The sequence below is a fragment of the Chiloscyllium punctatum genome, chromosome 16 (assembly GCF_047496795.1).
Source record: "Chiloscyllium punctatum isolate Juve2018m chromosome 16, sChiPun1.3, whole genome shotgun sequence".
NCBI classification, from domain to species: domain Eukaryota; kingdom Metazoa; phylum Chordata; class Chondrichthyes; order Orectolobiformes; family Hemiscylliidae; genus Chiloscyllium; species Chiloscyllium punctatum.
The window spans coordinates 1243874-1268845 of NC_092754.1; the positions used below are offsets into that span (position 1 = coordinate 1243874).

The 24972-nt window shown below is 44.1% G+C and overlaps 1 protein-coding gene across 23 annotated transcripts in view; it reads right to left on the reverse strand.

Annotated features, from left to right (window-relative positions):
* The window catches only part of rap1gapa (RAP1 GTPase activating protein a), a 558062-nt gene that overhangs the window by 94422 nt on the left and 438668 nt on the right, over positions 1 to 24972 (reverse strand). For all 23 annotated transcript variants that reach the window (XM_072585952.1, XM_072585944.1, XM_072585950.1 and 20 more), the window contains 6 exons: positions 22431 to 22466; positions 18671 to 18718; positions 9647 to 9685; positions 5587 to 5772; positions 4591 to 4694; positions 2938 to 3016 (listed from right to left, as the gene is read on the reverse strand). In XM_072585952.1, the coding sequence (XP_072442053.1) occupies positions 2938 to 3016; positions 4591 to 4694; positions 5587 to 5772; positions 9647 to 9685; positions 18671 to 18718; positions 22431 to 22448 (474 nt within the window). In that variant the 5' untranslated portion in view covers positions 22449 to 22466. The remainder of the gene's footprint in view (positions 1 to 2937; positions 3017 to 4590; positions 4695 to 5586; positions 5773 to 9646; positions 9686 to 18670; positions 18719 to 22430; positions 22467 to 24972) is intronic.

Here is a 24972-nt window from a genome sequence, read left to right on the forward strand (position 1 = left end):
ATCTATCATCCCTCAATTTGCAGCTATGTCCCCTTGTGCTAGCCATCACCATCCAAGGAAAAAAGCTCTCACTGTCCACCCTATCAAACCCTCTGATTATCTTATATGTCTCAATTAAGTCATCTCTCAACCTTCTTCTCTCAAACAAAAGCGGTCTCAAGTCCCTCAGCCTTTCTTCATAAGACCTTCCTTCCATACCAGACAGAATCCTAGTAAATCTCCTCTGAATCCTTTCCAAAGTTTCCACATCCTTCCTGTAATGCGGACCAGAACTGTACACAATAATCCAAGTGCAGTCGCACTAGAGTTTTGTAAAGCTGCAGCATGACCTTGTGGCTCTGAAACTCAATCGCTCTACTAATTAAAACTAACAGCCCTATCAGCCTGGGTGGCAACTTTCAGGGATCTATGTACGTGGACACCGAGATCTCTCTGCTCATCTACACCACCAAGAATCTTGCCCATAGCCCAACACTCTTTCTTCCAGTTGGTCCTTCCAATGTGAATCATCTCACACTTTTCCACATTAAACTCCATTTGCCACCTCTCAGCCCAGTTCTGCAGCTTACCTATGTCCCTCTGTAACCTACAACATCCTTCAGCACTATCTACAACTCACCGACCTTCATGTCATCCGCAAACTTACTAATCCATCCTTCTACATCCTCATCTAGATGACTTATAAAAATAACAAACAGCAGTGGCCCCAAAACAGATCCTTACGGTACACCACTAGTAATTGAACTGCAGGATGAACATTTCCCATCAACCACTACTCTCTATCAGCTAGCCAATTTCTGATCCAAACCATGAAATCATCCTCAATTCCATGCCTTTGTATTTTGTGCAATAGCCTACCGTGGGGAACCTTATCAAACGCCTTATAGATTTCCATATACACCACATCAACTGATTTACCCTCATCCACCTGTTTGGTCACCATCTCAAAGAATTCAGTAAGGTGTGTGACGCACAACCAACCCTTCACAAAACCATGTTGATCATCCCTCAACTTATTCCTCTCTAAATGGTTATAAATCCTATGTCTTATAACCTTTTCCAACTCTTTACCCACAACCAAAGTAAGGCTCACTATAATTACCATGGTTGTATCTACTACCCTTCTTGAACAAGGGGACAACATTTGCTATCCTCCAGTCTTTTGGCAATATTCCTACAGACAATGACGACATAAAAATCAAAGCCAAAGGCTCTGCAATCTCCTCCCTGGATTCCCAAAGAATCCTAGATAAAAACCCCATCTGGTCCAAGGGACTTATCTATTTTCATATTTTCCAGAATTGCTAACACTTCCTCCTTGTGAACCTCAATCCTGTCTAGTCCAGTCGCCTGTATCTCAGTATTCTCTTCAACAACAATGTATTTTTCCAGTGTGAGTATTGATGAAAAATATTCATTTAGCGTTCCCCCATCTTCTTTGACTCCATGCACAACTTCCCACTACTATCTCTGATTGGCCCTAATCTATCTCTAGTCATTCCTTTATTCCTGAAATACCTGTAGAAAGATTTAGGGCTTTCCTTGATCCTATCTGCTGATGACTTCTCATGTCCCCTCCTGGCTCTTCTTAGATGATAATGAGGGCAGAGCAGTAGACATTGTTTACTTAGACTTTAGAAAAGTCTTTGGCAAGGTTCTACATGGTTGCCTAATTAGTAAAGATACATCAGATGGGATTCAGTGTGAGCTTGCCAATTGGAGTACATAATTGGCCTTATGGCAGGAGACAGAGAGTGATGGTGGTTGGTGGCTTTTCAGACTGAAGGCCTGTGACTAGTGGGGCTCCACCGAGATTGGTGCTGGATCCTCTTTTGTTTGTCATTTATTTAAGTTATTTGAATGAGAATATAGAAGACATGGTTAGTAAGTTTGTAGATGACACCATGGTAGATAGTGGAGCAGGTTTTCTGAGATTATAAGAAAACTTGATCAAATGGATCAAGGGGCTGAAAATGGCAGATGAAGTTCAATTTGGATAAATGTGAGGTATTGCATTTTGGTAAAACAAACAGGAATAGGATTTATACAATTAATGGTAGGGCCTTGGGTAGAGTTGTAGAGCATAGAACCCTGAGGTTTAGGTACATTATTCTTTGAAGCTTGCATCACACATAGACAGGATGATTAAAAAGGCGTTTAGCACGCTTGCCTTCATTGCTCAGTCCTTTGAGTATAGGAGTTGGGACGTCATGTTGAAGTTGTACAGGACATTGGTGAGGCCTCTTCTGGAGTAGGGTGTCCAGTTTCAGTTGCCCAGTTATAGGAAGGATACTATTAAGCTGGTGAGGGTTGAGAAAAGATTTACCAGCATGTTGCCAGGTATGGAAGGTCTGAGTTACAACGAAAGGCTGGATAGGCTGAGACTTTTTTCACTGGAATGTAGAGGGTTGAGGGGTGACCTTATATAATATTATACTTTATATAATATGAGGTGTATAGATAGGGTTAATGGTAGATGAATTTTCCCTAGGACGGGGATTTCAAGACTAGGGGGCACATTTTTAAGGTGAGAGGAGAGAGATTTAACAAAGACATGAAGATCAATTTTTTTTTTTTACACAGGGCATTTTTTTTACACAGGGCATAGTTTACATGTGGAATGAACCTTCTGATGAAGTGGTGGATGGGGGTACAATTACAATATCTAAAAGATACTTAGAGAAGAATATGAATGGGAAAGGGAATGGGACAGGAGCAGGCAGGTGGGACGAGTTTAGTTTGGGATTATGGTCAGACCAAAGGGTCTGTTTCCATGCTGTACGACTCTATGACTCTAAGTACCACCATGACACAACTTTCCAAACAGAGCTTACTTTAGCTACAGGAAACTCAGAGCTTCATATCCACATTTGCAGTGCATCCACCTTAAACATTTCACCAGGAAAGACTTTATTGTTTTTCAGGAAAGATACACACCTTTGCCATTTGAACCACATTGGGGAATTCAGTGAGGCAGGATATTGGAACAACATCCTGGTGGGTTTTATGTTTGGTTCTGTGGAGAAAAGATGTAAATTAACCTATGCACAAGATTATTTCATATAATTAAATTTTATATTTCTAAACAAAGGGGAATTATTTTGCCAAGCACATTTTCATGAAGACTTTAAGTAAATGTATCTGCTAATTTTAAAGAGACTTGTGATATACTGTAAAAATAATAGAATTTGGTTTGAAAATTAGACTCAGGTATCAGATATTGGACCCATGTGTGCTGGAAAAAAATTACTGTATAAAAGCAATGATCTGGAGGTCTGACCACTGGCTTGAGCCCACAGCAGTGAACATTAATTTGTTTCAGTCAAACTCCTGGAATAAGATGACAGCCTCAAACTCACTGAAGAATTGATGCTAGCATCAATTTTCCACTTTACAGAATCAAACCAAAGAAAACATAGAACATAGAACATAGAACAATACAGCACAGAACAGGCCCTTCGGCCCACGATGTTGTGCCGAACTTCTATCCTAGATTAAGCACCCATCCATGTACCTATCCAAATGCCGCTTAAAGGTCGCCAATGAATCTGACTCTACCACTCCCTCGGGCAGCGCATTCCATGCCCCCACCACTCTCTGGGTAAAGAACCCACCCCTGACATCTCCCCTATACCTTCCACCCTTCACCTTAAATTTATGTCCCCTTGTAACACTCTGTTGTACCCGGGGAAAAAGTTTCTGACTGTCTACTCTATCTATTCCTCTGATCATCTTATAAACCTCTATCAAGTCACCCCTCATCCTTCGCCGTTCCAACGAGAAAAGGCCGAGAACTCTCAACCTATCCTCGTACGACCTACTCTCCATTCCAGGCAACATCCTGGTAAATCTTCTCTGCACCCTCTCCAAAGCTTCCACATCTTTCCTAAAGTGAGGCGACCAGAACTGCACACAGTACTCCAAATGTGGCCTAACCAAAGTCCTGTACAGCTGCAACATCACCTCACGACTCTTGAATTCAATCCCTCTGCTAATGAAACTATTAGCAAACTATTTCTAAAAGTCAGGAATTCTCACTTAATAATTGCACAGCAAAAAGCAACAGTGACATTACCAGGTACAGTGTTCCCAGAGGTGAACCATTGCCACCTCCCTTGGAAAAGGTGACCCCCTCCTTCACCCCATAAACAGAGTGATTGTCTAACCTTCACTCCCAGACCCCACCCTCAGACAGTCTGACTCCAGTACAGGCCAATCAGAAGGGATTTCTCTGTGCTCCCAGCTGCTTGTCTCGCCTCTGCCCTACCATTGGCTGAGGTTGATGTTAATGGGCAGTGACTGCCCCAAGAAACTCTCCCTAGCCCATCCCCAGATGTTAGTGAGGTGTGACCAGTCAAGTAGAACTGTCTGAAGAGTAACATTCAGCTGAAATCAGCAGAACTTTTTGACTAGCTAAATACAGGCAATTATTTTGCAAATTGCTGGAAATAATTGGAATATTTAGGGAGTTGTAAATGGTGCCTTTGTAACAAATTGCTCTGGGAAGTGAGTATTGTCAATGAGCCAATGCCAGTGTGGGATGTGTTGGTGGGTGATACGCTCACAGGATTTTCAAATCCCTGGACCCACCTGAGCAACAGTCGGAGGTGTTCCTGGTCACCAATGACATCATACTTGAGGGAGAATACCAAATGGCCGAGTGCACTGTCGACGCAGTAATAATTAAAATGTTCCTGTTCGAAAAGGACAAACATGACATTAAATATTCATAAGGAGATTGATGTCACATTCCATATGAATGACACTGATCAGCTCGAGTCTGAACATGTCAGTTGGAATCAAAACAGGAATAGGCCATTCAGCTCATCGAGCCTGCCCTGCCAACCAATGAGATCATAGATGATCTGATCATTCTCAGCTGTGTTTTTCTGCCTCTTCCCCATAACGCTTCATTCCCTTACTGATTAAAATCTGTCTATCTCAGCCTTGAATATACTTAATGACCCAGACATGATAGTCCTCCGCAGTAAAGAATTCTAAGAATTCACGAGCCTCTGAGAAAATAAATTCCTCCTCATCTCTTAAATGTGTGATCCCCTTACTCTGAGATGATGCCCTTTGGTCCTAGACTCTGCCACAAGGGGAGAACAACCTTTTCACATCTTACATGCTTTCATTTCCAAATTCATGAAGCTTCCTTTTCCTGCTACACATCATTGGCACAGAGCACATTTGATAATTCAGTGGGACTGCTTTATTACAAGTGAAACTGGGAGACTTGTGACAGAGAAAATAAATCATTTTGTGAATAGTTTACATAATTTCTTTCATGCTTGCAACCTTTATGATGTACTTAAGATATATTTATGAACGGAGACTGAGAATTCCATTGTGTAATGTTGCAGATGTCGGCATTAAAACTCGATGGAATAAAACAAGGCGTTTCTGAAGACATGAAGTAAAATGCGGGACTGGTGCTCTGGACTGTGACACCACTAGAATTTCCCTCGATGTCATATGTCTGTTATTTTAGAATACATTTTGGATTATTTTTGTAAGAAGAGTTTATTTATTAACAGTTAATGGATTCTTCCATATGTTACAACTTGATCAAGTTTTCCATACCTTTCCCAAGAAATGTTTCCTGTAGAGCTTGGCAATAGAATTACACTCTAGTTTGAGTTTGGATGCAGGAGATGACAGCTGCTCTGTTTCAGACAGACTTCTGATTTCATGATTTGTTCCCTCGATCCAGTAACCTCCAAACTGAGGGAGCAGGATAATAGGATAAGGAGCCTCACGTTGGAGAACCTAAAATAAAGACCAGAGATTTCAACCAACATCCCCTCCTCAAAGAGTGGATAACCCAAGGAAATGGATCTTCAACACTACCCGGACCAAACATCTGGGCAGTCAGGCAGGAAGCACAACATGGGATTATATACCGAGCTACAATATAGAATTTGGGTGAAGGTTTGTGATTTAGATTCCCCAACATTGAAAAGAGAACTCAGAACATAGAACATTACAGCGCAGTACAGATCCTTCGGCCCTCGATGTTGCACCATTAAGAGATGCAAACATGAGGTGAAATGAATAGTGGTGATTGGCAAGAACAAACCTGGGTCTTAAAACTCTTAAAAATTGAAGAGAGACATAGGAGGGTGGGAAGCAGGAGAGACAGAGCAATTGAGATTTCATTTCAACACCATAAACACTAAGCAGCATGGTCAATGTACTGCGCGAGAGGAAATTCCCAAATAACAGTTACTAATATAATTGAACCCTAAGCTGGGATGCTCCTTGGAACACATTGCTTCATCAAAGGTGTTATTTTAACAATATTACCAATAAGACCAGAGAGTCGTGGATGAGAAAATGAATTTGGAGAATAGAGATGAGAGAAGTATTTGCTGGGACAATTTTAACAGCTTTCTCCGGTTTCCTGGCGTAACATCAGAGGAACCTCCAGATAAACGGCAGAAACATTCCTTTTTTTATTTTGGCAGTTGTAACCGTTACCTCAGGGGTTACTGAAGCTTTCACACTGCTGTTAATGCAGGAGAGGCTGGAGAACCAACTGACAACATTGCAAACATTGTTCTTTTAAAAGAAAACCGCTGAGTGACTGAAACCAGACACCTTCAGAAGATGATCATGTGTACACTCTGGATGAGCATCTCTAGAACTTCCTTCAATGCAGTCTGTCTGAAATCGTTGACTTTGACAACAGCGCAAATTAAAACTTTGAGCTTACTATGAGTAGAATTTTATAAATATATGGAACCTCAGAATATCTTTCAATTGATCCATTTTCCATAAAACAAAGAGATTTGCCAGTGTAACTAATTTGATTAAATAATGCAAATTAGTATGTGTTCAAGGATAAAGTGAACAAATTCATGTTCTGGGGAGTGCCTACATCTGTGTTGTTTAAGCTGTTTATCTCAACATTAACATTTCCAATTCAACATCTCACTCCTTCAGAACAATTATGGTCATAATGAGAGGTTTAACTACCCTCTGTCCCTTGAACATGACCCGCAATTTCCAGCATTTCCAATTTGTCTTTCAAACTTCCAGCAACTGCAATACTTTGCTTTTCTACCGGAAAACCAGCAAGTTTCAGGCAAAGAGCATCTTTCACCGAGTTGATGGTCCTCCAAGTGCAGTCGATGATTGTCTTGGTGTGCATCCCAGGGAACAGACTGTAGAGCACAGAGTCCCACGTCATTGAACTGCTCGAGACGAACCTCAAAAAATTTAAATGCACCCTCCTCCAGAATTCCTTTGCAAAGGCACATTCCCAGCAGGAGATGTTTAACAGTCTCTACCTTGACCACACCTCCCCTCCCCACAGCCACTTTGTGGGCAGCATACGGTGGTACAGACTGACTGGGCGTACATGAAGGATTTCACAGGTAATGCCCTTCTGTCCACAAGCCAAGAGATGTCTTGGTGCTTGTTGGAAAGTTCTGGTGATAAGGCATTCTACTGAATGACCGACAGTCTGCTCAGGGAACGACACAATCAACCCTCATGACCCATATTCCCAGCACCTTCAGGTAATCTGCCCTGACAGTGAAGGTGATAAAGGATTGGTCAGTCCCAAAGAACATGACCTCACTGTTGCCTTGATTGACCTTCGGCTCCTGAGTCCATTTGGAACTGGCCATAGACCACATGAGTCTGTGCACTGACAGCAGATCCCAGCAGAAAATGGTGATATTGTCCCCCCTGCCAGCCAGCCACCCCCCCCTCCCCCAGCCTCCCCCAGCGCACCCCCCCGCCGCCTCCAACTCAGGCTCACATCCTTCCTGATAGGGTCTTTAAAAGGTTCTATATAACACTTTGGCTGAGTGTTACAGACTGACGCATCCCAGGGTCCAGGTGCTGAGGGACACACTGAAGCTTGGGGCAGTTGCCAACAAAGCACACTGGGGAAAGACCACTGTCCGAGGTCTTTGTGTCAAAGTTAAATGGGGGTCAGTTCAGTTTTTGGACCCTCCCAATGCCTCAAATGTATATAAATATAATCTTGTACAAGAAAGAAATGCCTTTGGTTTGTTTCTGGATGGAGTCAGACTGCAATATTTGGTTGTTTCTTCATGCACTCCTTTACAGAATGATCTGCTTTACTGACGATGTATGGACATAAAGATATTTTTATGAATAACGTCTATTTTTGAAATTAAAAAAGTCTGCAATACTTTGGTTTACTATCAGCTAAACTGCCTGTTGACCTAGGAATCAAAGTCAGATTAATCCCAGCAGCCTATTACCTGCTTTAAAAATCATTCACTGTCACAACACGGAAACAATCCCCCATTGGTCATACTCCCCACTGCTTCCTCTCTGTAATCTTTAACATTCTGCTTTTCCAAACAGCTAACTAATTGGTTTTGAAAAACTAGTTCTGAAATCTGCTTCAACAATGCTTGGTGTATAGATTTTCATTTTGTATACATCTACTGCACAAAGAATGCTTTGAAACTTCACCTTCAATCACTCAAAGTTATTTAGAATGTACACACCAAAGTATAAACATCAAATCTAATTATGAAGACAATACTACACTGACTATTTTTTTTAAACATAAAATTGGTTTCACCTCTGGCTGTAAACAGTATGATTGAAGTCACACCCATGATGACAGTTCAGTAGATTTACATTTTAATGAAGATTAAACATTGATTGGAATGCAGTTAATCATTCTCTTGACGGTGTTTTACACAGAGTGAGATTTAGTATAACCCCAAATACACTCATGAAGATAGTAAAGCTTAGAGAGTATTAACAGCACAGAAAGATACCTTTTGACCCATCAACTCCGTGCTGGTCATCAAGTATCAATCTAATCAAATAGCATTTTCCAGCACTTTGCCCATAGCCCTGTCAGCTGCGATGTTTTTAATGCTCATCAAAATGTTATGAGGGTTCCTGCCTCAATAACCTTCCAGGCAGTGAGTTCCCAGATACACACAACCCTCTGGATGGAAAGGATTTCCCTCAAATCCCCTCTAACCTTAAAACTGTGCTCCTGGTTAATGACCCCTTTTCTAAGATGAGTAGTTTAATTTCTATCAACCCTATTTAAGCCCCTTGTAATTTTGTACACCTCAAACAGGTCTTCCTCAGTTTCCTCTGTTCTGAGAAAAACCATTGAAGCATATTGAGTCTCCCGTCATAGCAGAAGCACTCCATATCAGGCAAGATCTTGGTGATTCTCCTCTGCATCTTCTCCAGATCACTCACTTCCTTCCCTCGGTACAGTGAAACTACCATTCTGTTATATCATTTAACGCTCATTTATCAAGTTCTGAACCTCCTGTAATGAAATGTGGTTCAGTCTTTACTGCTGCTAAAATCCTGTCCGTGCATCTACTGTCCAAAAAGCAATAGCACAGTCATTGATAGCGCAGGAGCCTACTCCCACACAGCAGGAGCTCAGAGAGCAACACCACCCACACATGAAAATAAACATGTATTAATGCAAAAAGAACTGAAAGCAGTAACTACATGCACAAACAAATATATAGGTAAATAGAGTATCCAAACCAAAGCCAAGCTGCAACAGAAATTGAGACCTGCTTTACAACACATCAAAGGTTTTGCACAAAACTCCATTCAATGGCAAGCACCATTATCAGTCTATCATTCAGAATAAACAGTCAGGGTGTCATACCTCATGGACACTAGGGTAAGGAATATAATCTTCTTCTGTCTGCAATAGAAGAAAATGCAGGTTTATTACATGAACACTGCAGTCTTCAGTTTGATGCTTCAAGCAAACTGGTTTGATAACCATTTCCCAGTAAAACTTCCTCAGGTTGATTTACTGGTCAATACTCTAAGCTATCGAGTACTGGACTGTCTAAAAGATCAGGAAGATTCCTGGTGTTAGACCAAAGTCAGCAGGTCTCTGTCAGTACAACAGGACAATGAGCACCTCTGCAGGGGGCAATCAGCCTGCACTAGTATTCCTGAAAGTCACCCAGCAAAGTGCCTGCTTTGGATGTCCTCATGGTGGCTCAGCAGTTAGCACTGCTGTCTCAGTGCACCAGGGTCCCAGGTTCAATTCCAGCCTTGAGTAACTGACTGTGTGGAGTTTGTACATTCTCCCAGTGTCTGTGTGGATTTCCTCCGGGTGCTCCGGTTTCCTCCCACAGTCCAAAGATGTGCAGGTCAGGTGAATTAGCCATGGGAAATTGCCCATAGTGTTAGGTGCATTAATCAGAGGGAAATGGGTTGGGTGCCCATACTGTAGGGAACCTAATCTACTATTTGACATTAATACTGACATCGTTTGTTACTGACCTGAGAAATTTCAACAGCAGGACCAAACATCACAATCGCAGTTTCAGAATTTGAATTCACTTTAAAAAGCTTAGGAAATTTTTAAAAATTGGTGTTTTATCTTCCTGTGCATGTGCATGTGTATAACTGTGTGCATGTCTTTGTGCGTGTGTAACTGTGCACATGTTTGTGCGTATGTAACTGTGTGCACGTCTGTGCGTGTGTAACTGTGCACATGTCTGTGTACACGTGTAACTGTGCGCATGTCTGTGCGTGTGTAACTGTGCGCATGTCTGTGTACGTGTGTAACTGTGCGCATGTAACTGTGTGCACGTCTGTGCGTGTGTAACTGTGCGCATGTCTGTGTACACGTGTAACTGTGCGCATGTCTGTGTGTGTGTGTAATTGTGTGCATGTCTTTGTGCGTGTGTAACTGTGCGCATGTCTGTGCATGTGTAACTGTGCACATGTCTGTGTACGTGTGTAACTGTGCGCATGTCTGTGAGTGTGTAACTGTGCGCATGTCTGTGCGTGTGTGTAACTGTGCGCATGTCTGTGCGTGTGTGTAACTGTGCGCATGTCTGTGCGTGTGTGTAACTGTGCGCATGTCTGTGCGTGTGTAACTGTGCACATGTCTGTGTACGTGTGTAACTGTGCGCATGTCTGTGAGTGTGTAACTGTGCGCATGTCTGTGCGTGTGTAACTGTGCACATGTCTGTGTACGTGTGTAACTGTGCGCATGTCTGTGAGTGTGTAACTGTGCGCATGTCTGTGCGTGTGTATAACTGTGCGCATGTCTGTGCGTGTGTAACTGTGCACATGTCTGTGTACGTGTGTAACTGTGCGCATGTCTGTGCATGTGTAACTGTGCACGTCTGTGTACGTGTGTAACTGTGCGCATGTCTGTGCGTGTGTAACTGTGCGCATGTCTGTGCGTGTGTAACTGTGCGCATGTCTGTGTACGTGTGTAACTGTGCGCATGTCTGTGTACGTGTGTAACTGTGCACATGTAACTGTGCGCATGTCTGTGCGTGTGTAACTGTGCGCATGGCTGTGCGTGTGTAACTGTGCGCATGTCTGTGTACGTGTGTAACTGTGCGTGTGTAACTGTGCACATGTCTGTGTACGTGTGTAACTGTGCGTGTGTAACTGTGCACATGTCTGTGTACACGTGTAACTGTGCGCATGTCTGTGAGTGTGTAACTGTGCGCATGTCTGTGCGTGTGTGTAACTGTGTGCATGTCTGTGCGTGTGTAACTGTGCACATGTCTGTGTACGTGTGTAACTGTGCGCATGTCTGTGTACGTGTGTAACTGTGCACATGTCTGTGTACGTGTGTAACTGTGCGCATGTAACTGTGCGCATGTCTGTGAGTGTGTAACTGTGCGCATGTCTGTGCGTGTGTAACTGTGCGCATGTCTGTGGGTGTGTAACTGTGCACATGTCTGTGGGTGTGTAACTGTGCACATGTCTGTGGGTGTGTAACTGTGCACATGTCTGTGGGTGTGTAACTGTGCGCATGTCTGTGTACGTGTGTAACTGTGCACATGCAACTGTGCGCATGTCTTTGTGCGTGTGTAACTGTGTGCATGTCGGTGAGTGTGTAACTGTGCGCATGTCGGTGAGTGTGTAACTGTGCGCATGTCTGTGTACGTGTGTAACTGTGAACGTGTGTAACTGTGTGCATGTCTGTGCGTGTGTAACTGTGCACATGTCTGTGTACGTGTGTAACTGTGCACATGTCTGTGCGTGTGTAACTGTGCACATGTCTGTGTACATGTGTAATTGTGCGCGTGTAACTGTGCGCATGTCTGTGCGTGTGTAACTGTGCGCATGTCTGTGCGTGTGTAACTGTGCACATGTCTGTGTACGTGTGTAACTGTGCGCATGTCTGTGAGTGTGTAACTGTGCGCATGTCTGTGCGTGTGTATAACTGTGCGCATGTCTGTGCGTGTGTAACTGTGCACATGTCTGTGTACGTGTGTAACTGTGCGCATGTCTGTGCATGTGTAACTGTGCACGTCTGTGTACGTGTGTAACTGTGCGCATGTCTGTGCGTGTGTAACTGTGCGCATGTCTGTGCGTGTGTAACTGTGCGCATGTCTGTGCGTGTGTAACTGTGCGCATGTCTGTGTACGTGTGTAACTGTGCACATGTAACTGTGCGCATGTCTGTGCGTGTGTAACTGTGCGCATGGCTGTGCGTGTGTAACTGTGCGCATGTCTGTGTACGTGTGTAACTGTGTACGTGTGTAACTGTGTGCATGTCTGTGCGTGTGTAACTGTGCACATGTCTGTGTACGTGTGTAACTGTGCACATGTCTGTGCGTGTGTAACTGTGCACATGTCTGTGTACATGTGTAATTGTGCGCGTGTAACTGTGCGCATGTCTGTGCATGTGTAACTGTGCGCATGTCTGTGCGTGTGTAACTGTGCACATGTCTGTGTACGTGTGTAACTGTGCGCATGTCTGTGAGTGTGTAACTGTGCGCATGTCTGTGCGTGTGTATAACTGTGCGCATGTCTGTGCGTGTGTAACTGTGCACATGTCTGTGTACGTGTGTAACTGTGCGCATGTCTGTGCATGTGTAACTGTGCACGTCTGTGTACGTGTGTAACTGTGCGCATGTCTGTGCGTGTGTAACTGTGCGCATGTCTGTGCGTGTGTAACTGTGCGCATGTCTGTGTACGTGTGTAACTGTGCACATGTAACTGTGCGCATGTCTGTGCGTGTGTAACTGTGCGCATGGCTGTGCGTGTGTAACTGTGCGCATGTCTGTGTACGTGTGTAACTGTGCGTGTGTAACTGTGCACATGTCTGTGTACGTGTGTAACTGTGCGTGTGTAACTGTGCACATGTCTGTGTACACGTGTAACTGTGCGCATGTCTGTGAGTGTGTAACTGTGCGCATGTCTGTGCGTGTGTGTAACTGTGTGCATGTCTGTGCGTGTGTATCTGTGCGCATGTCTGTGTACGTGTGTAACTGTGCGCATGTCTGTGTACGTGTGTAACTGTGCACATGTCTGTGTACGTGTGTAACTGTGCGCATGTCTGTGAGTGTGTAACTGTGCGCATGTCTGTGCGTGTGTAACTGTGCGCATGTCTGTGGGTGTGTAACTGTGCACATGTCTGTGGGTGTGTAACTGTGCACATGTCTGTGGGTGTGTAACTGTGCGCATGTCTGTGTACGTGTGTAACTGTGCACATGCAACTGTGCGCATGTCTTTGTGCGTGTGTAACTGTGTGCATGTCGGTGAGTGTGTAACTGTGCGCATGTCGGTGAGTGTGTAACTGTGCGCATGTCTGTGTACGTGTGTAACTGTGTACGTGTGTAACTGTGTGCATGTCTGTGCGTGTGTAACTGTGCACATGTCTGTGTACGTGTGTAACTGTGCACATGTCTGTGCGTGTGTAACTGTGCACATGTCTGTGTACATGTGTAATTGTGCGCGTGTAACTGTGCGCATGTCTGTGCGTGTGTAACTGTGCGCATGTCTGTGCGTGTGTAACTGTGCGCATGTCTGTGCGTGTGTAACTGTGCGCATGTCTGTGCGTGTGTAACTGTGCGCATGTCTGTGCGTGTGTAACTGTGCGCATGTCTGTGCGTGTGTAACTGTGCGCATGTCTGTGTGCGTGTGTAACTGTGCGCATGTCTGTGTGTGTGTAACTTTGTGCAGGTCTTTGTGCGTGTGTAACTGTGCGCATGTCTGTGCGTGTGTAACTGTGCGCATGTCTGTGCGTGTGTAACTGTGCGCATGTCTGTGCGTGTGTAACTGTGCGCATGTCTGTGTACGTGTGTAACTGTGCGCATGTCTGTGTACGTGTGTAACTGTGCGCATGTCTGTGCATGTGTAACTGTGCACATGTCTGTGTACGTGTGTAACTGTGCGCATGTCTGTGCGTGTGTAACTGTGCACATGTCTGTGTACGTGTGTAACTGTGCACATGTCTGTGCGTGTGTAACTGTGCACATGTCTGTGTACATGTGTAATTGTGCGCGTGTAACTGTGCGCATGTCTGTGCGTGTGTAACTGTGCGCATGTCTGTGCGTGTGTAACTGTGCGCATGTCTGTGCGTGTGTAACTGTGCGCATGTCTGTGCGTGTGTAACTGTGCGCATGTCTGTGCGTGTGTAACTGTGCGCATGTCTGTGTGCGTGTGTAACTGTGCGCATGTCTGTGTGTGTGTAACTTTGTGCAGGTCTTTGTGCGTGTGTAACTGTGCGCATGTCTGTGCGTGTGTAACTGTGCGCATGTCTGTGCGTGTGTAACTGTGCGCATGTCTGTGCGTGTGTAACTGTGCGCATGTCTGTGTACGTGTGTAACTGTGCGCATGTCTGTGTACGTGTGTAACTGTGCGCATGTCTGTGTACGTGTGTAACTGTGCGCATGTCTGTGCATGTGTAACTGTGCACATGTCTGTGTACGTGTGTAACTGTGCGCATGTCTGTGCGTGTGTAACTGTGCACATGTCTGTGCGTGTGTAACTGTGCGCATGTCTGTGCGTGTGTAACTGTGCGCATGTCTGTGGGTGTGTAACTGTGCGCATGTCTGTGCGTGTGTAACTGTGCGCATGTCTGTGCGTGTGTAACTGTGCGCATGTCTGTGCGTGTGTAACTGTGCGCATGTCTGTGTACGTGTGTAACTGTGCACATGTAACTGTGCGCATGTCTGTGCGTGTGTAACTGTGCGCATGTCTGTGCACGTGTAACGGTGTGCATGTCTGTGCATGTGTAACGGTGTGCATGTCTGTGTACATGTGTAACTGTGCGCATGCCTGTGTGTGTGTAACTGTGCGCATGTCTTTGTGCGTGTGTAACTGTGCGCATGTCTGTGTACGTGTGTAACTGTGCACATGTCTGTGTACATGTGTAATTGTGCGCGTGTAACTGTGTGCACGTCTGTGCGTGTGTAACTGTGCGCATGTCTGTGCGTGTGTAACTGTGCGCATGTCTGTGCGTGTGTAACTGTGCGCTTGTCTGTGCGTGTGTAACTGTGCGCTTGTCTGTGCGTGTGTAACTGTGCGCATGTCTGTGCGTGTGTGTAACTGTGCGCATGTCTGTGCGTGTGTGTAACTGTGCGCATGTCTGTGTGTGTGTAACTGTGTGCATGTCTGTGTGTGTGTAACTGTGTGCAGGTCTTTGTGCGTGTGTAACTGTGCGCATGTCTGTGCGTGTGTAACTGTGCGCATGTCTGTGCGTGTGTAACTGTGCGCATGTCTGTGCGTGTGTAACTGTGCGCATGTCTGTGCGTGTGTACCTGTGCGCTTGTCTGTGCGTGTGTAACTGTGCGCATGTCTGTGCGTGTGTGTAACTGTGCGCATGTCTGTGCGTGTGTGTAACTGTGCGCATGTCTGTGCGTGTGTGTAACTGTGTGCATGTCTGTGTGTGTGTAACTGTGTGCAGGTCTTTGTGCGTGTGTAACTGTGCGCATGTAACTGTGCGCATGTCTGTGCGTGTGTAACTGTGCGCATGTCTGTGCGTGTGTAACTGTGCGCATGTCTGTGCGTGTGTAACTGTGCGCATGTCTGTGCGTGTGTACCTGTGCGCTTGTCTGTGCGTGTGTACCTGTGCGCATGTCTGTGCGTGTGTGTAACTGTGCGCATGTCTGTGCGTGTGTGTAACTGTGCGCATGTCTGTGCGTGTGTGTAACTGTGTGCATGTCTGTGTGTGTGTAACTGTGTGCAGGTCTTTGTGCGTGTGTAACTGTGCGCATGTCTGTGCGTGTGTAACTGTGCGCATGTCTGTGCGTGTGTAACTGTGCGCATGTCTGTGCGTGTGTAACTGTGCGCATGTCTGTGCGTGTGTACCTGTGCGCATGTCTGTGCGTGTGTACCTGTGCGCTTGTCTGTGCGTGTGTAACTGTGCACATGTCTGTGTACGTGTGTAACTGTGCGCATGTCTGTGCATGTGTAACTGTGCACATGTCTGTGTACGTGTGTAACTGTGCGCATGTCTGTGCATGTGTAACTGTGCACATGTCTGTGTACGTGTGTAACTGTGCGCATGTAACTGTGCGCATGTCTGTGAGTGTGTAACTGTGCGCATGTCTGTGCGTGTGTAACTGTGCGCATGTCTGTGTGTGTGTGTAACTGTGTGCATGTCTGTGTGTGTGTGTAACTGTGCGCATGTCTGTGGGTGTGTAACTGTGCGCATGTCTGTGGGTGTGTAACTGTGCGCATGTCTGTGCGTGTGTAACTGTGCGCATGTCTGTGTACGTGTGTAACTGTGCACATGTAACTGTGCGCATGTCTGTGCGTGTGTAACTGTGCGCATGTCTTTGTGCGTGTGTAACTGTGTGCATGTCGGTGTGTGTGTAACTGTGCACATGTCTGTGTACGTGTGTAACTGTGCACATGTCTGTGCATATGTAACTGTGCACATGTCTGTGTACATGTGTAATTGTGCGTGTGTAACTGTGTGCATGTCTGTGCGTGTGTAACTGTGCGCATGTCTGTGCGTGTGTAACTGTGCGCATGTCTGTGCGTGTGTGTAACTGTGTGCATGTCTGTGTGTGTGTGTAACTGTGTGCATGTCTGTGTGTGTGTAACTGTGTGCAGGTCTTTGTGCGTGTGTAACTGTGCGCATGTCTGTGCGTGTGTAACTGTGCGCATGTCTGTGCATGTGTAACTGTGCGCATGTCTGTGCATGTGTAACTGTGCACATGTCTGTGCGTGTGTAACTGTGCGCTTGTCTGTGCGTGTGTAACTGTGCGCATGTCTGTGTGTGTGTGTAACTGTGCGCATGTCTGTGCGTGTGTGTAACTGTGCGCATGTCTGTGCGTGTGTGTAACTGTGCGCATGTCTGTGCGTGTGTGTAACTGTGCGCATGTCTGTGTGTGTGTGTAACTGTGCGCATGTCTGTGCATGTGTAACTGTGCACATGTCTGTGTACGTGTGTAACTGTGCACATGTCTGTGTGTGTGTAACTGTGCGCATGTCTGTGTACGTGTGTAACTGTGCGCATGTCTGTGTACGTGTGTAACTGTGCACATGTCTGTGTGTGTGTGTAACTGTGTGCATGTCTGTCTGTGTGTAACTGTGCACATGTCTGTGCATGTGTAACTGTGCCCATGTCTGTGTGTGTGTGTAACTGTGTGCATGTCTGTGTGCGTGTAACTGTGCACATGTCTGTGTGTGTGTAACTGTGAGCATGTCTGTGTACGTGTGTAACTGTGCACATGTCTGTGTGTGTGTGTAACTGTGCGCATGTCTTTGTGCGTGTGTAACTGTGTGCATGTCTGTGTGTGTGTAACTGTGCGCATGTCTGTGTGCGTGTGTATGTGTAACTGTGTGCACGGGGTTGTGTGCACATGTCTGTATGTGTGAATGTGTAACTGAATACATGCGTGTGTATGTAAATGGCTCATGGTGTTGTGTGGGTACAGCCGCATAACTTGAGGGAAGCATCACTATCTTTATTCATTCACTGGATGTGGGCATCTCTGACTAGTCCCAGCATTTATTGCCCAGTGGGCTGTTCAGAGTCAACCCAATTGCTGTGGGTCTTGAGTCAACCAGACGGAGTTTTCCAAAAATTGACAATGATTTCATGGTTATCATTAGAGTCCAGATTTTTATTGAATTCAAATTTCACCATCTGCTCTGGCAGGATTTGAAATCAGAACATTATCTGGGTCTCTGGGTTAACAGTCCAGCGATAAATACCAATAGCCCATTGCCTCCCCATGCGCAAAGTGCAAAGTCTTCCTAGCGTGGCACCTTACCATTGGTGTATATGCCACACAGCTTAGAAAGAATGTTAGTTATCAGTAACAAACAAACCAGGATTAGTTTAATACTCTTCATTAAATGGCCCTTAAGAGTACTACATACTGACCTTCATCTTGGAGTAAAGCATTTTCCCTCCCCTTGAGACTTTCTCAGACAACAAAATATTGGAAACTCACAACATGACCAATCTCAGTTACAAAGTTGGATTGGGGCAGTTCATGGCAGAGAATATCAGGATGGAGGTCAGCATAAAATTCCAAAGCCTAGCTGTCCTCAAGGAAGTGGTGGTGAGCTGCCTTTGTGAACCGCTGCAGCCTGTGTGCTACAGGAAGGTCCCCCAATATTAATACTTGGATGCTGCCTGAACTGCTGTGCTCTTCCAGCACCACTAATCCAGAATCTGGTTTCCAGCATCTGCAGTCATTGTTTTTACCATTAATACCCAACCCAGCTTACACTCACTGTGAGGAAAGGTTGGACCTTGCTCTCAGAGGCAGATCATAGAGCTTCTATTGTCTCTAAACTTTGACAGTGGCTCATGTAGAAGGTTGTGAAACTGTGGAGTTTAACTGCATGTCAACACACTCTTAATTATGTTCATATGACTGGAAGTGTGTTAAGAATTAAGTTGAAAAGTGATTGACCACAAATCTGGCAAGAAACAGGGAAAAGATTGCACATACTTTGAGAGGTGGTGGAAGAGAGCATCTCTGTTCATCCATTCTGCATCCCTAAATGGGGAAAATACACAAGAATGAACAAAAACAAAGAAGTTCATGAATCATGCATAAATACCACAGGAATCAAACAATAAGTAAACAAATTGCTGTTCTAGTCCCTGATCTGCATCACAAACTGGCAACAGCTAGAGACTTATAATGTGGTCAATTTATCTCTAAGGCAGATGACTGGGTGTAGTAGCCTGTGAGTTTCCAGGGTTGTATATTGTAGTAGCCTGTGAGTTTCCAGGGTTGTATATTGTAGGAGCCTGTGAGTTTCCAGGGTTGTATATTGTAGGAGCCTGTGCTCCCCATGGTTTGTTCACACTGGCCATTCAACTGTACGAAGTTTTAATCTAAGATGGTTTATTGTATCACATCTCCATGACACTGGACTCCTTTGACTATAAATTCTGTGAGTTTATAAACCTTAATTTTCATAACCACCTGATAAAGGAGCAGCGTTCCAAAAGCTAGTGCTTCCAAATAAACCTGTTGGGCTATAACCTGGTGTTGTGTGATTTGTCTTCCCCAGTCAAACACCGGCACCTCCAAGTCACAGTTTCATTCATCCATTTACAAGAATTAGAATCTCTTACAGCTTGGAAACAGGCCCTTTGGCTCCACAAGTCCACAATGACTCTCCAAAGTGTATTTGACGCAAACCCATTCCCCATTACTTTACATTTACCCTGAACCTATATGCCCCTGAACACTATGGGAAAATTTAGCACGCCCAATTCACCTGACCTGCACATCTTTGGACCGTGGGAGAACCTGGAGGAAACCCACGTAGACCATGGGGAGAACATGCAAACTCCATACAGTCAGTCACCCAAGGCTGGAATCGAACCTGGGACCCTGAGAAGCCGCAGTGCTAACCACTGAGCCACCGTGCCGCTCTGGTTGTGTAGTTTATTTTACTATGATAAGATAGACCAACTTTAAAACAACCCTTTCTAATCAAAACACACCTTTCAAACCCACTACTGCATTTTCACACTCTTGCTACCCCTGAGTAAGTGTAGCGTACAGAACACAACCACCCCTGCCATCATGTCTCCATGAAACATTATAATATTAATCAGCCCTTACCAACCATCTCCCAGATCTGAATAGATGACAGAATACCAGTTGCCCCAATTAGTATGCACTTGTTAAATACCTTTTAACTGGGCTGTTATCCCTTTAAGAAACTAAGTGTAAAAACAGTGCTGCCATGAAATGTCATGAATGAATGAAACTCACACGGGCAAATAGTAAACAAATCTCACACCCCAGCTGTGGCAATCAGTTTACTATCCCTTATTCTATTATTAAGTACAATTTCTAACTTATTTAGAGCATATAGGCTTAGTATTTAAACTAACATTTACTAACTTAAAAGACAAAAAGACTAACACCTCTTAATTATGCAAACAGACCGGACTGACACTCTTAATCCCATCAGATGTAGCAGCCCACATTTAGCACATTCTGGATTAGTGGTGCTGGAAGAGCACAGCAGTTCAGGCAGCATCCAACGAGCAGCGAAATCGACGTTTCGGGCAAAAGCCCTTCATCAGGAAGGGCTTTTGCCCGAACCGTCTATTTCGCTGCTCGTTGGATGCTGCCTGAACTGCTGTGCTCTTCCAGCACCACTAATCCAGTATTTGCTTTCCAGCATCTGCAGTCATTGTTTTTAACGCATTTAGCACATGTTTTAACCTATCTCCTGTCTCCCAGAACAGAAGCCCCTCAAACCTTTGTGTCTTATAGATGAAAAATGTAACATCATAATAATGGAATTTTAATGTATGTAAAAACTGTATATAAAGGGGCTCTTGTAAGAACGGTATTTTGGGATTCTATTGCTGCCTCGACCTTGTGCTAGTTATGGTTGCTGAATAAAGCAAGTTATTTTCATCACTCAGTGATTCGAGGTATTTGAACACAATCCCACATTACTCAGCCTCATCCACTTCTGCTGTGGGTCCTTATGTCACTGAACCATCAATACTTGAGTCACATGGGACAGGATGTCCTGTGAGAGGGTGCAGCCCAGACAGCAGGATTTATTTCCTCTGCTTTCCTTCTCTTCTGCCGTCTGCCTCATCATCAAGATGGTTGAGGCTCAGAGTGCTGCTTGATGGGTGAGCTGTTGCCATTCTGAACAAATGGAAGCAAACTGCCCCAATAATTAATGCCAATACTGTAACTGTATCCAATAATCCCAGCGACAGGACATACAGAGTATAGTAATAATGGGCACCAGTGTATAGTGATAATGAGCTCCATCAGAATGTTACTAACAGGCAAAGCCAGCCCAGATACCACCCAGCAACTGAAAAATGTGTGGTGAACAAAATCCCTGATGTTCTATTAGAATATTAGAATGATAGTGGCTAGAGATCTCCTTCCTGAAGGTAGTATTTCCCGGGACAGAATTACATACCACACTTTCTGCGCAGATAGCACCTTCTTAATTCCTTGCTTGATCTATTATCTTTGTGATTCATGAAAATCTCCCAGGTCCTTCTGAATGCAAACATTTCCCAGGCGTTCACTATGTAGAAAAATATCTGCTTCTTTCTCCCCAAAATATTTCTATCAAAGTGAATAATTTCACCCTTTGCTACACTGTTCCATTTGCCATGTTTATACCCAGTCACCCAGCCGTCACTATTCCTCTGCTGCATCTTTTCATCGTCTTCACATATTTTCCCACCTAATAGTGTACTATCAGCAGAGTAGTATACGTGCATTGTGGTTCCTCATTCAAGCCATTAATATAGATTGTAAACATCAGAGACCCCAGTACTGATCCTTGCAATACCCTGTCAAGCTGAAATGTCCTGCTTATACCTACTTCATTTTTTTTATCCGTCAACTGATCCTCAATCTACAGTAATGTATGATCCTCAATCCTAGGAGTTCTACGGTTGCATTAGCCTCTTCTGTGACATCTTATTGAATGGTTTTGTAAATCAAAATATCTACTTATTTCCAATTCATTTTACCAATCACATCTCCCTCCAAAAATGGATTTCTCTAATATAATTCTCTTTTCATAAACCCCCGCTCGCAGTATTTAATTATATGATAATGTTCCAAGTATCTGGTTACCATTTCCCCAATATTAATTTCCAGCGTTTGCCTGCTACTGCTGATATGCTAATAAATTTATACTTTCCTGTAATTTCTTCCTTTCTTAATTAAGAAGGTTATATTTGTTGTTCTCTGATCCTCAGGAACTGTTCTTAAATCAGAGGAAATCACAACAATCAGTTCAAAATGGGGATCAAATCCCATTAGAAAATGCAGCAGAGCAACAAGGTTGTGGGGGTGAGGGGAGTGGAGCTGCAAGGTTTCTTCCCCATCCTCTGATTGACCATACCCTAGACCCTTCCCCCAATGTCATTCAAGTTTCAATCCTGCCTCCAGTGTTTCTAATTGGAAATGAAGGGCTTGAGGGACACAAACAGGTTTCTCTCCAATGTATATTGGCTGCTTGAAGTAGACATGTCAACTGTGTCACTGCTGGTTCACCATCAGATTTTGCCTGCTCATAATTAATGAACTATTTTTTAAAAAGACATGTTAGTGTTATATCGTTTTTGTGAAGCTGATGGCAAAGTGAAAGGAGAAGCTTAAAAGTAGTTCTAAGTTTCGATCCACAAAGCAAATGTAATTGTTTTGTCTAAAGCTTCAATTATTAGGTCAGCAGGTTGAAAGCATAACTTACCTGCATCTTTTCAATCATTTCAAAGAAGTCAGTGTTCTGAAAAGGAAAATAATAGAATTAGTTTGAGCAAACAGGAAAACCATACTACCTGCACCTATCCCAAAGGGACATTTAAAAAACAATACTCTCACAGCAGAATGTGAAGTGATGGGAATGTGGAGCAAGCAAAGTGATTATGCAGCAGGAAAACCAGGAATAATGTAATTCAGGCATCTTCATCTGTCTAAAAACCAAACAAAGAACTGCAGATACTGTAATTCAGAGACAAAAGTAGAAATTGCCAGAAAAGCTCAGCAGGTCTGGCAGCATCTGCCACTTGTGTCTCGACTTCATCTGTCTGCCTTATTCAACAACTTTGAACAAGGAAGATACGGAAATTATCCTGAAATATGTTTTATCATATTTAACCCCAAAACTGCGTAATTAGAAATATTTCAGTAAATCTTTGTGCTGTTTCATGGCTACAAATGTTACTAATTGTCCTCTTAACTATATCCTCTGGATTTAGAATTGGCTGGTCTATAGAAGACAGAGGGTGGCAGTAGGTGGAAAGTATTCAGCCAGAAGTTCGGTGACCAGTGGTGTTCTGCAAGGATCTGTTCTGGGACCTCTGCTCTTTGTGATTTTTATAAATGACTTGGATGAGGAAGTGGAAGGTGGGTTAGTAAGTTTGCCAATGATACGAAGGTTGGTGGAGTTGTGGATTGTGTGGGCTGTTGTTAGTTACAACAGGACATTGATTTAAAAGGCATCTGGATTGGTACATGAATAGGAAGGGTTTAGAGGGATGTGGGCCAGGTGCTGGAAAATGGGACTAGATTAGGTTAGGATATCTGGTCGGCATGGATGAGCTAGACCGAAGAGGCTGATCCGTGTTGTATGTCTCTATGACTTCATGACTGTATGACAGGATTCAGAGCTGGGCTTATAAGTGGCAGATGGAGTTCAACCTGGAAAGGTATGAAGTTATTCATTTTGGAAGGTTGAAGTTGAATACAGAATACAGAGTTAAAGACAGGAATCTTGGCAGTGTGGAGGAATGAGGGATCTTGGGGTCCATGTCCATTGATCCCTCAAAGTTGCCACCCAAGTTGATAGGGTTGTTAAGAAGGCATATGGTGTATTGGCTTTCATTAGCAAAGGGATTGCTTTTAAGAGCCGTGAGGTTATGTTGCCCTGGTTAGACCACACTTGGAATATTGTGTTCAGTTCTGGTCACCTCATTATAGGAAAGATATGGAAGCATTAGAGAAGATGCAGAGGAGATTTACCAGGATGCTGCCTGGAATGAAGGGCATGTCTTATGGAGAAAGGTTGAGGGAGTTAAGGCCTTTCTCACTGAAGTAAAGAAGGATGTGAGGTGACTTAATAGAGGTGTACAAGATGATGAAAGTTATAGATGGAGTGGATAGCCAGAGATTTTTTTTCCCAGGGCAGAAATGTCTATCACAAGGGGACATAATTGTAAGGTGATTGAAGGAAGGTTTAGGGGAGATGTCAGAGGTCGGTTCTTTACACAGGGAGTGGCGGGTGTGTGGAATGCACTATCAGCGGTGCTAGTAGAGTCAGGTACATTAGGGACATTTAAGTAACTATGGAAGATAGTGCAAAGAAGGGTGTGTAGGTTAGTCTATCTTAGAGTAGGATAAATGGTTGGCAAAACATCAAGGACCTGTACTGTTCTATCTTCTACGTTCTACATTTCTAGGACTCTATGAGTCTATGTTAACAGTCTCTAGACTTTTTTGAACTCCTCCTGGTACAGTTTTCAATGGTTGTCAGCACACTTCTCAGCATCTGATGACTCATCCTCTGACTGAATCTAAGCTCAGCCTTGACTTGGAGATACCGGTGTTGGGCTGGGTTGTACAAAGTGCTAGTAGAGTCAAAGTGAAAAATCACACAACAACAGTTTTCATTGGAAGCATTAGGTTTTGGAGCACTGCTCCTTCAACAGGTGGTTGTTGCTCCGAAAGCTAGTGCTTCCAATGAAACCTGTTGGACTATAACCTGGTGTTGTGTGATTTTTAACTAAGTTCAGCCTCACTATGTTATCTCTTCATATTGATCATTTCCTTCATTCAATTGTCTGCGCTGATCATCTTCCTTCATAATTCTGTATTCCAACCACCATCTTTTCACAGTTCAGTGACTGAATTACTGCATCTTGGGGCTCAGTGAAGCGGGAATATTATTTTTATTTTTTCAAAGACAGGTTTCTCAGTGTCTCTTGTAAGTGCAACTTCTCATGTAGCCAGAATCTGTGGCAATGATGGTTTGTTCTGAGCCCCTGTTACCCAGCATGATTAGGAGCAGAGATCCTGTTCTGCCTTGTGTTCACTGCGAAACAGAATTGGTGAATGCAAAGCGAATGAAACCAGGATATTTCTACTGATCTCCAGGACCCCTCACTTGATTGCAGTCTGTAAAAGGGTGCGTGTGGAAGTTGCCATTAGATGGGAACAGAACCAGGTGGAGTTGGGATGCTGGAAACATTGTATAATATAGCACCAAAGATTCAGTTGTTTGCAGATGAGAAACT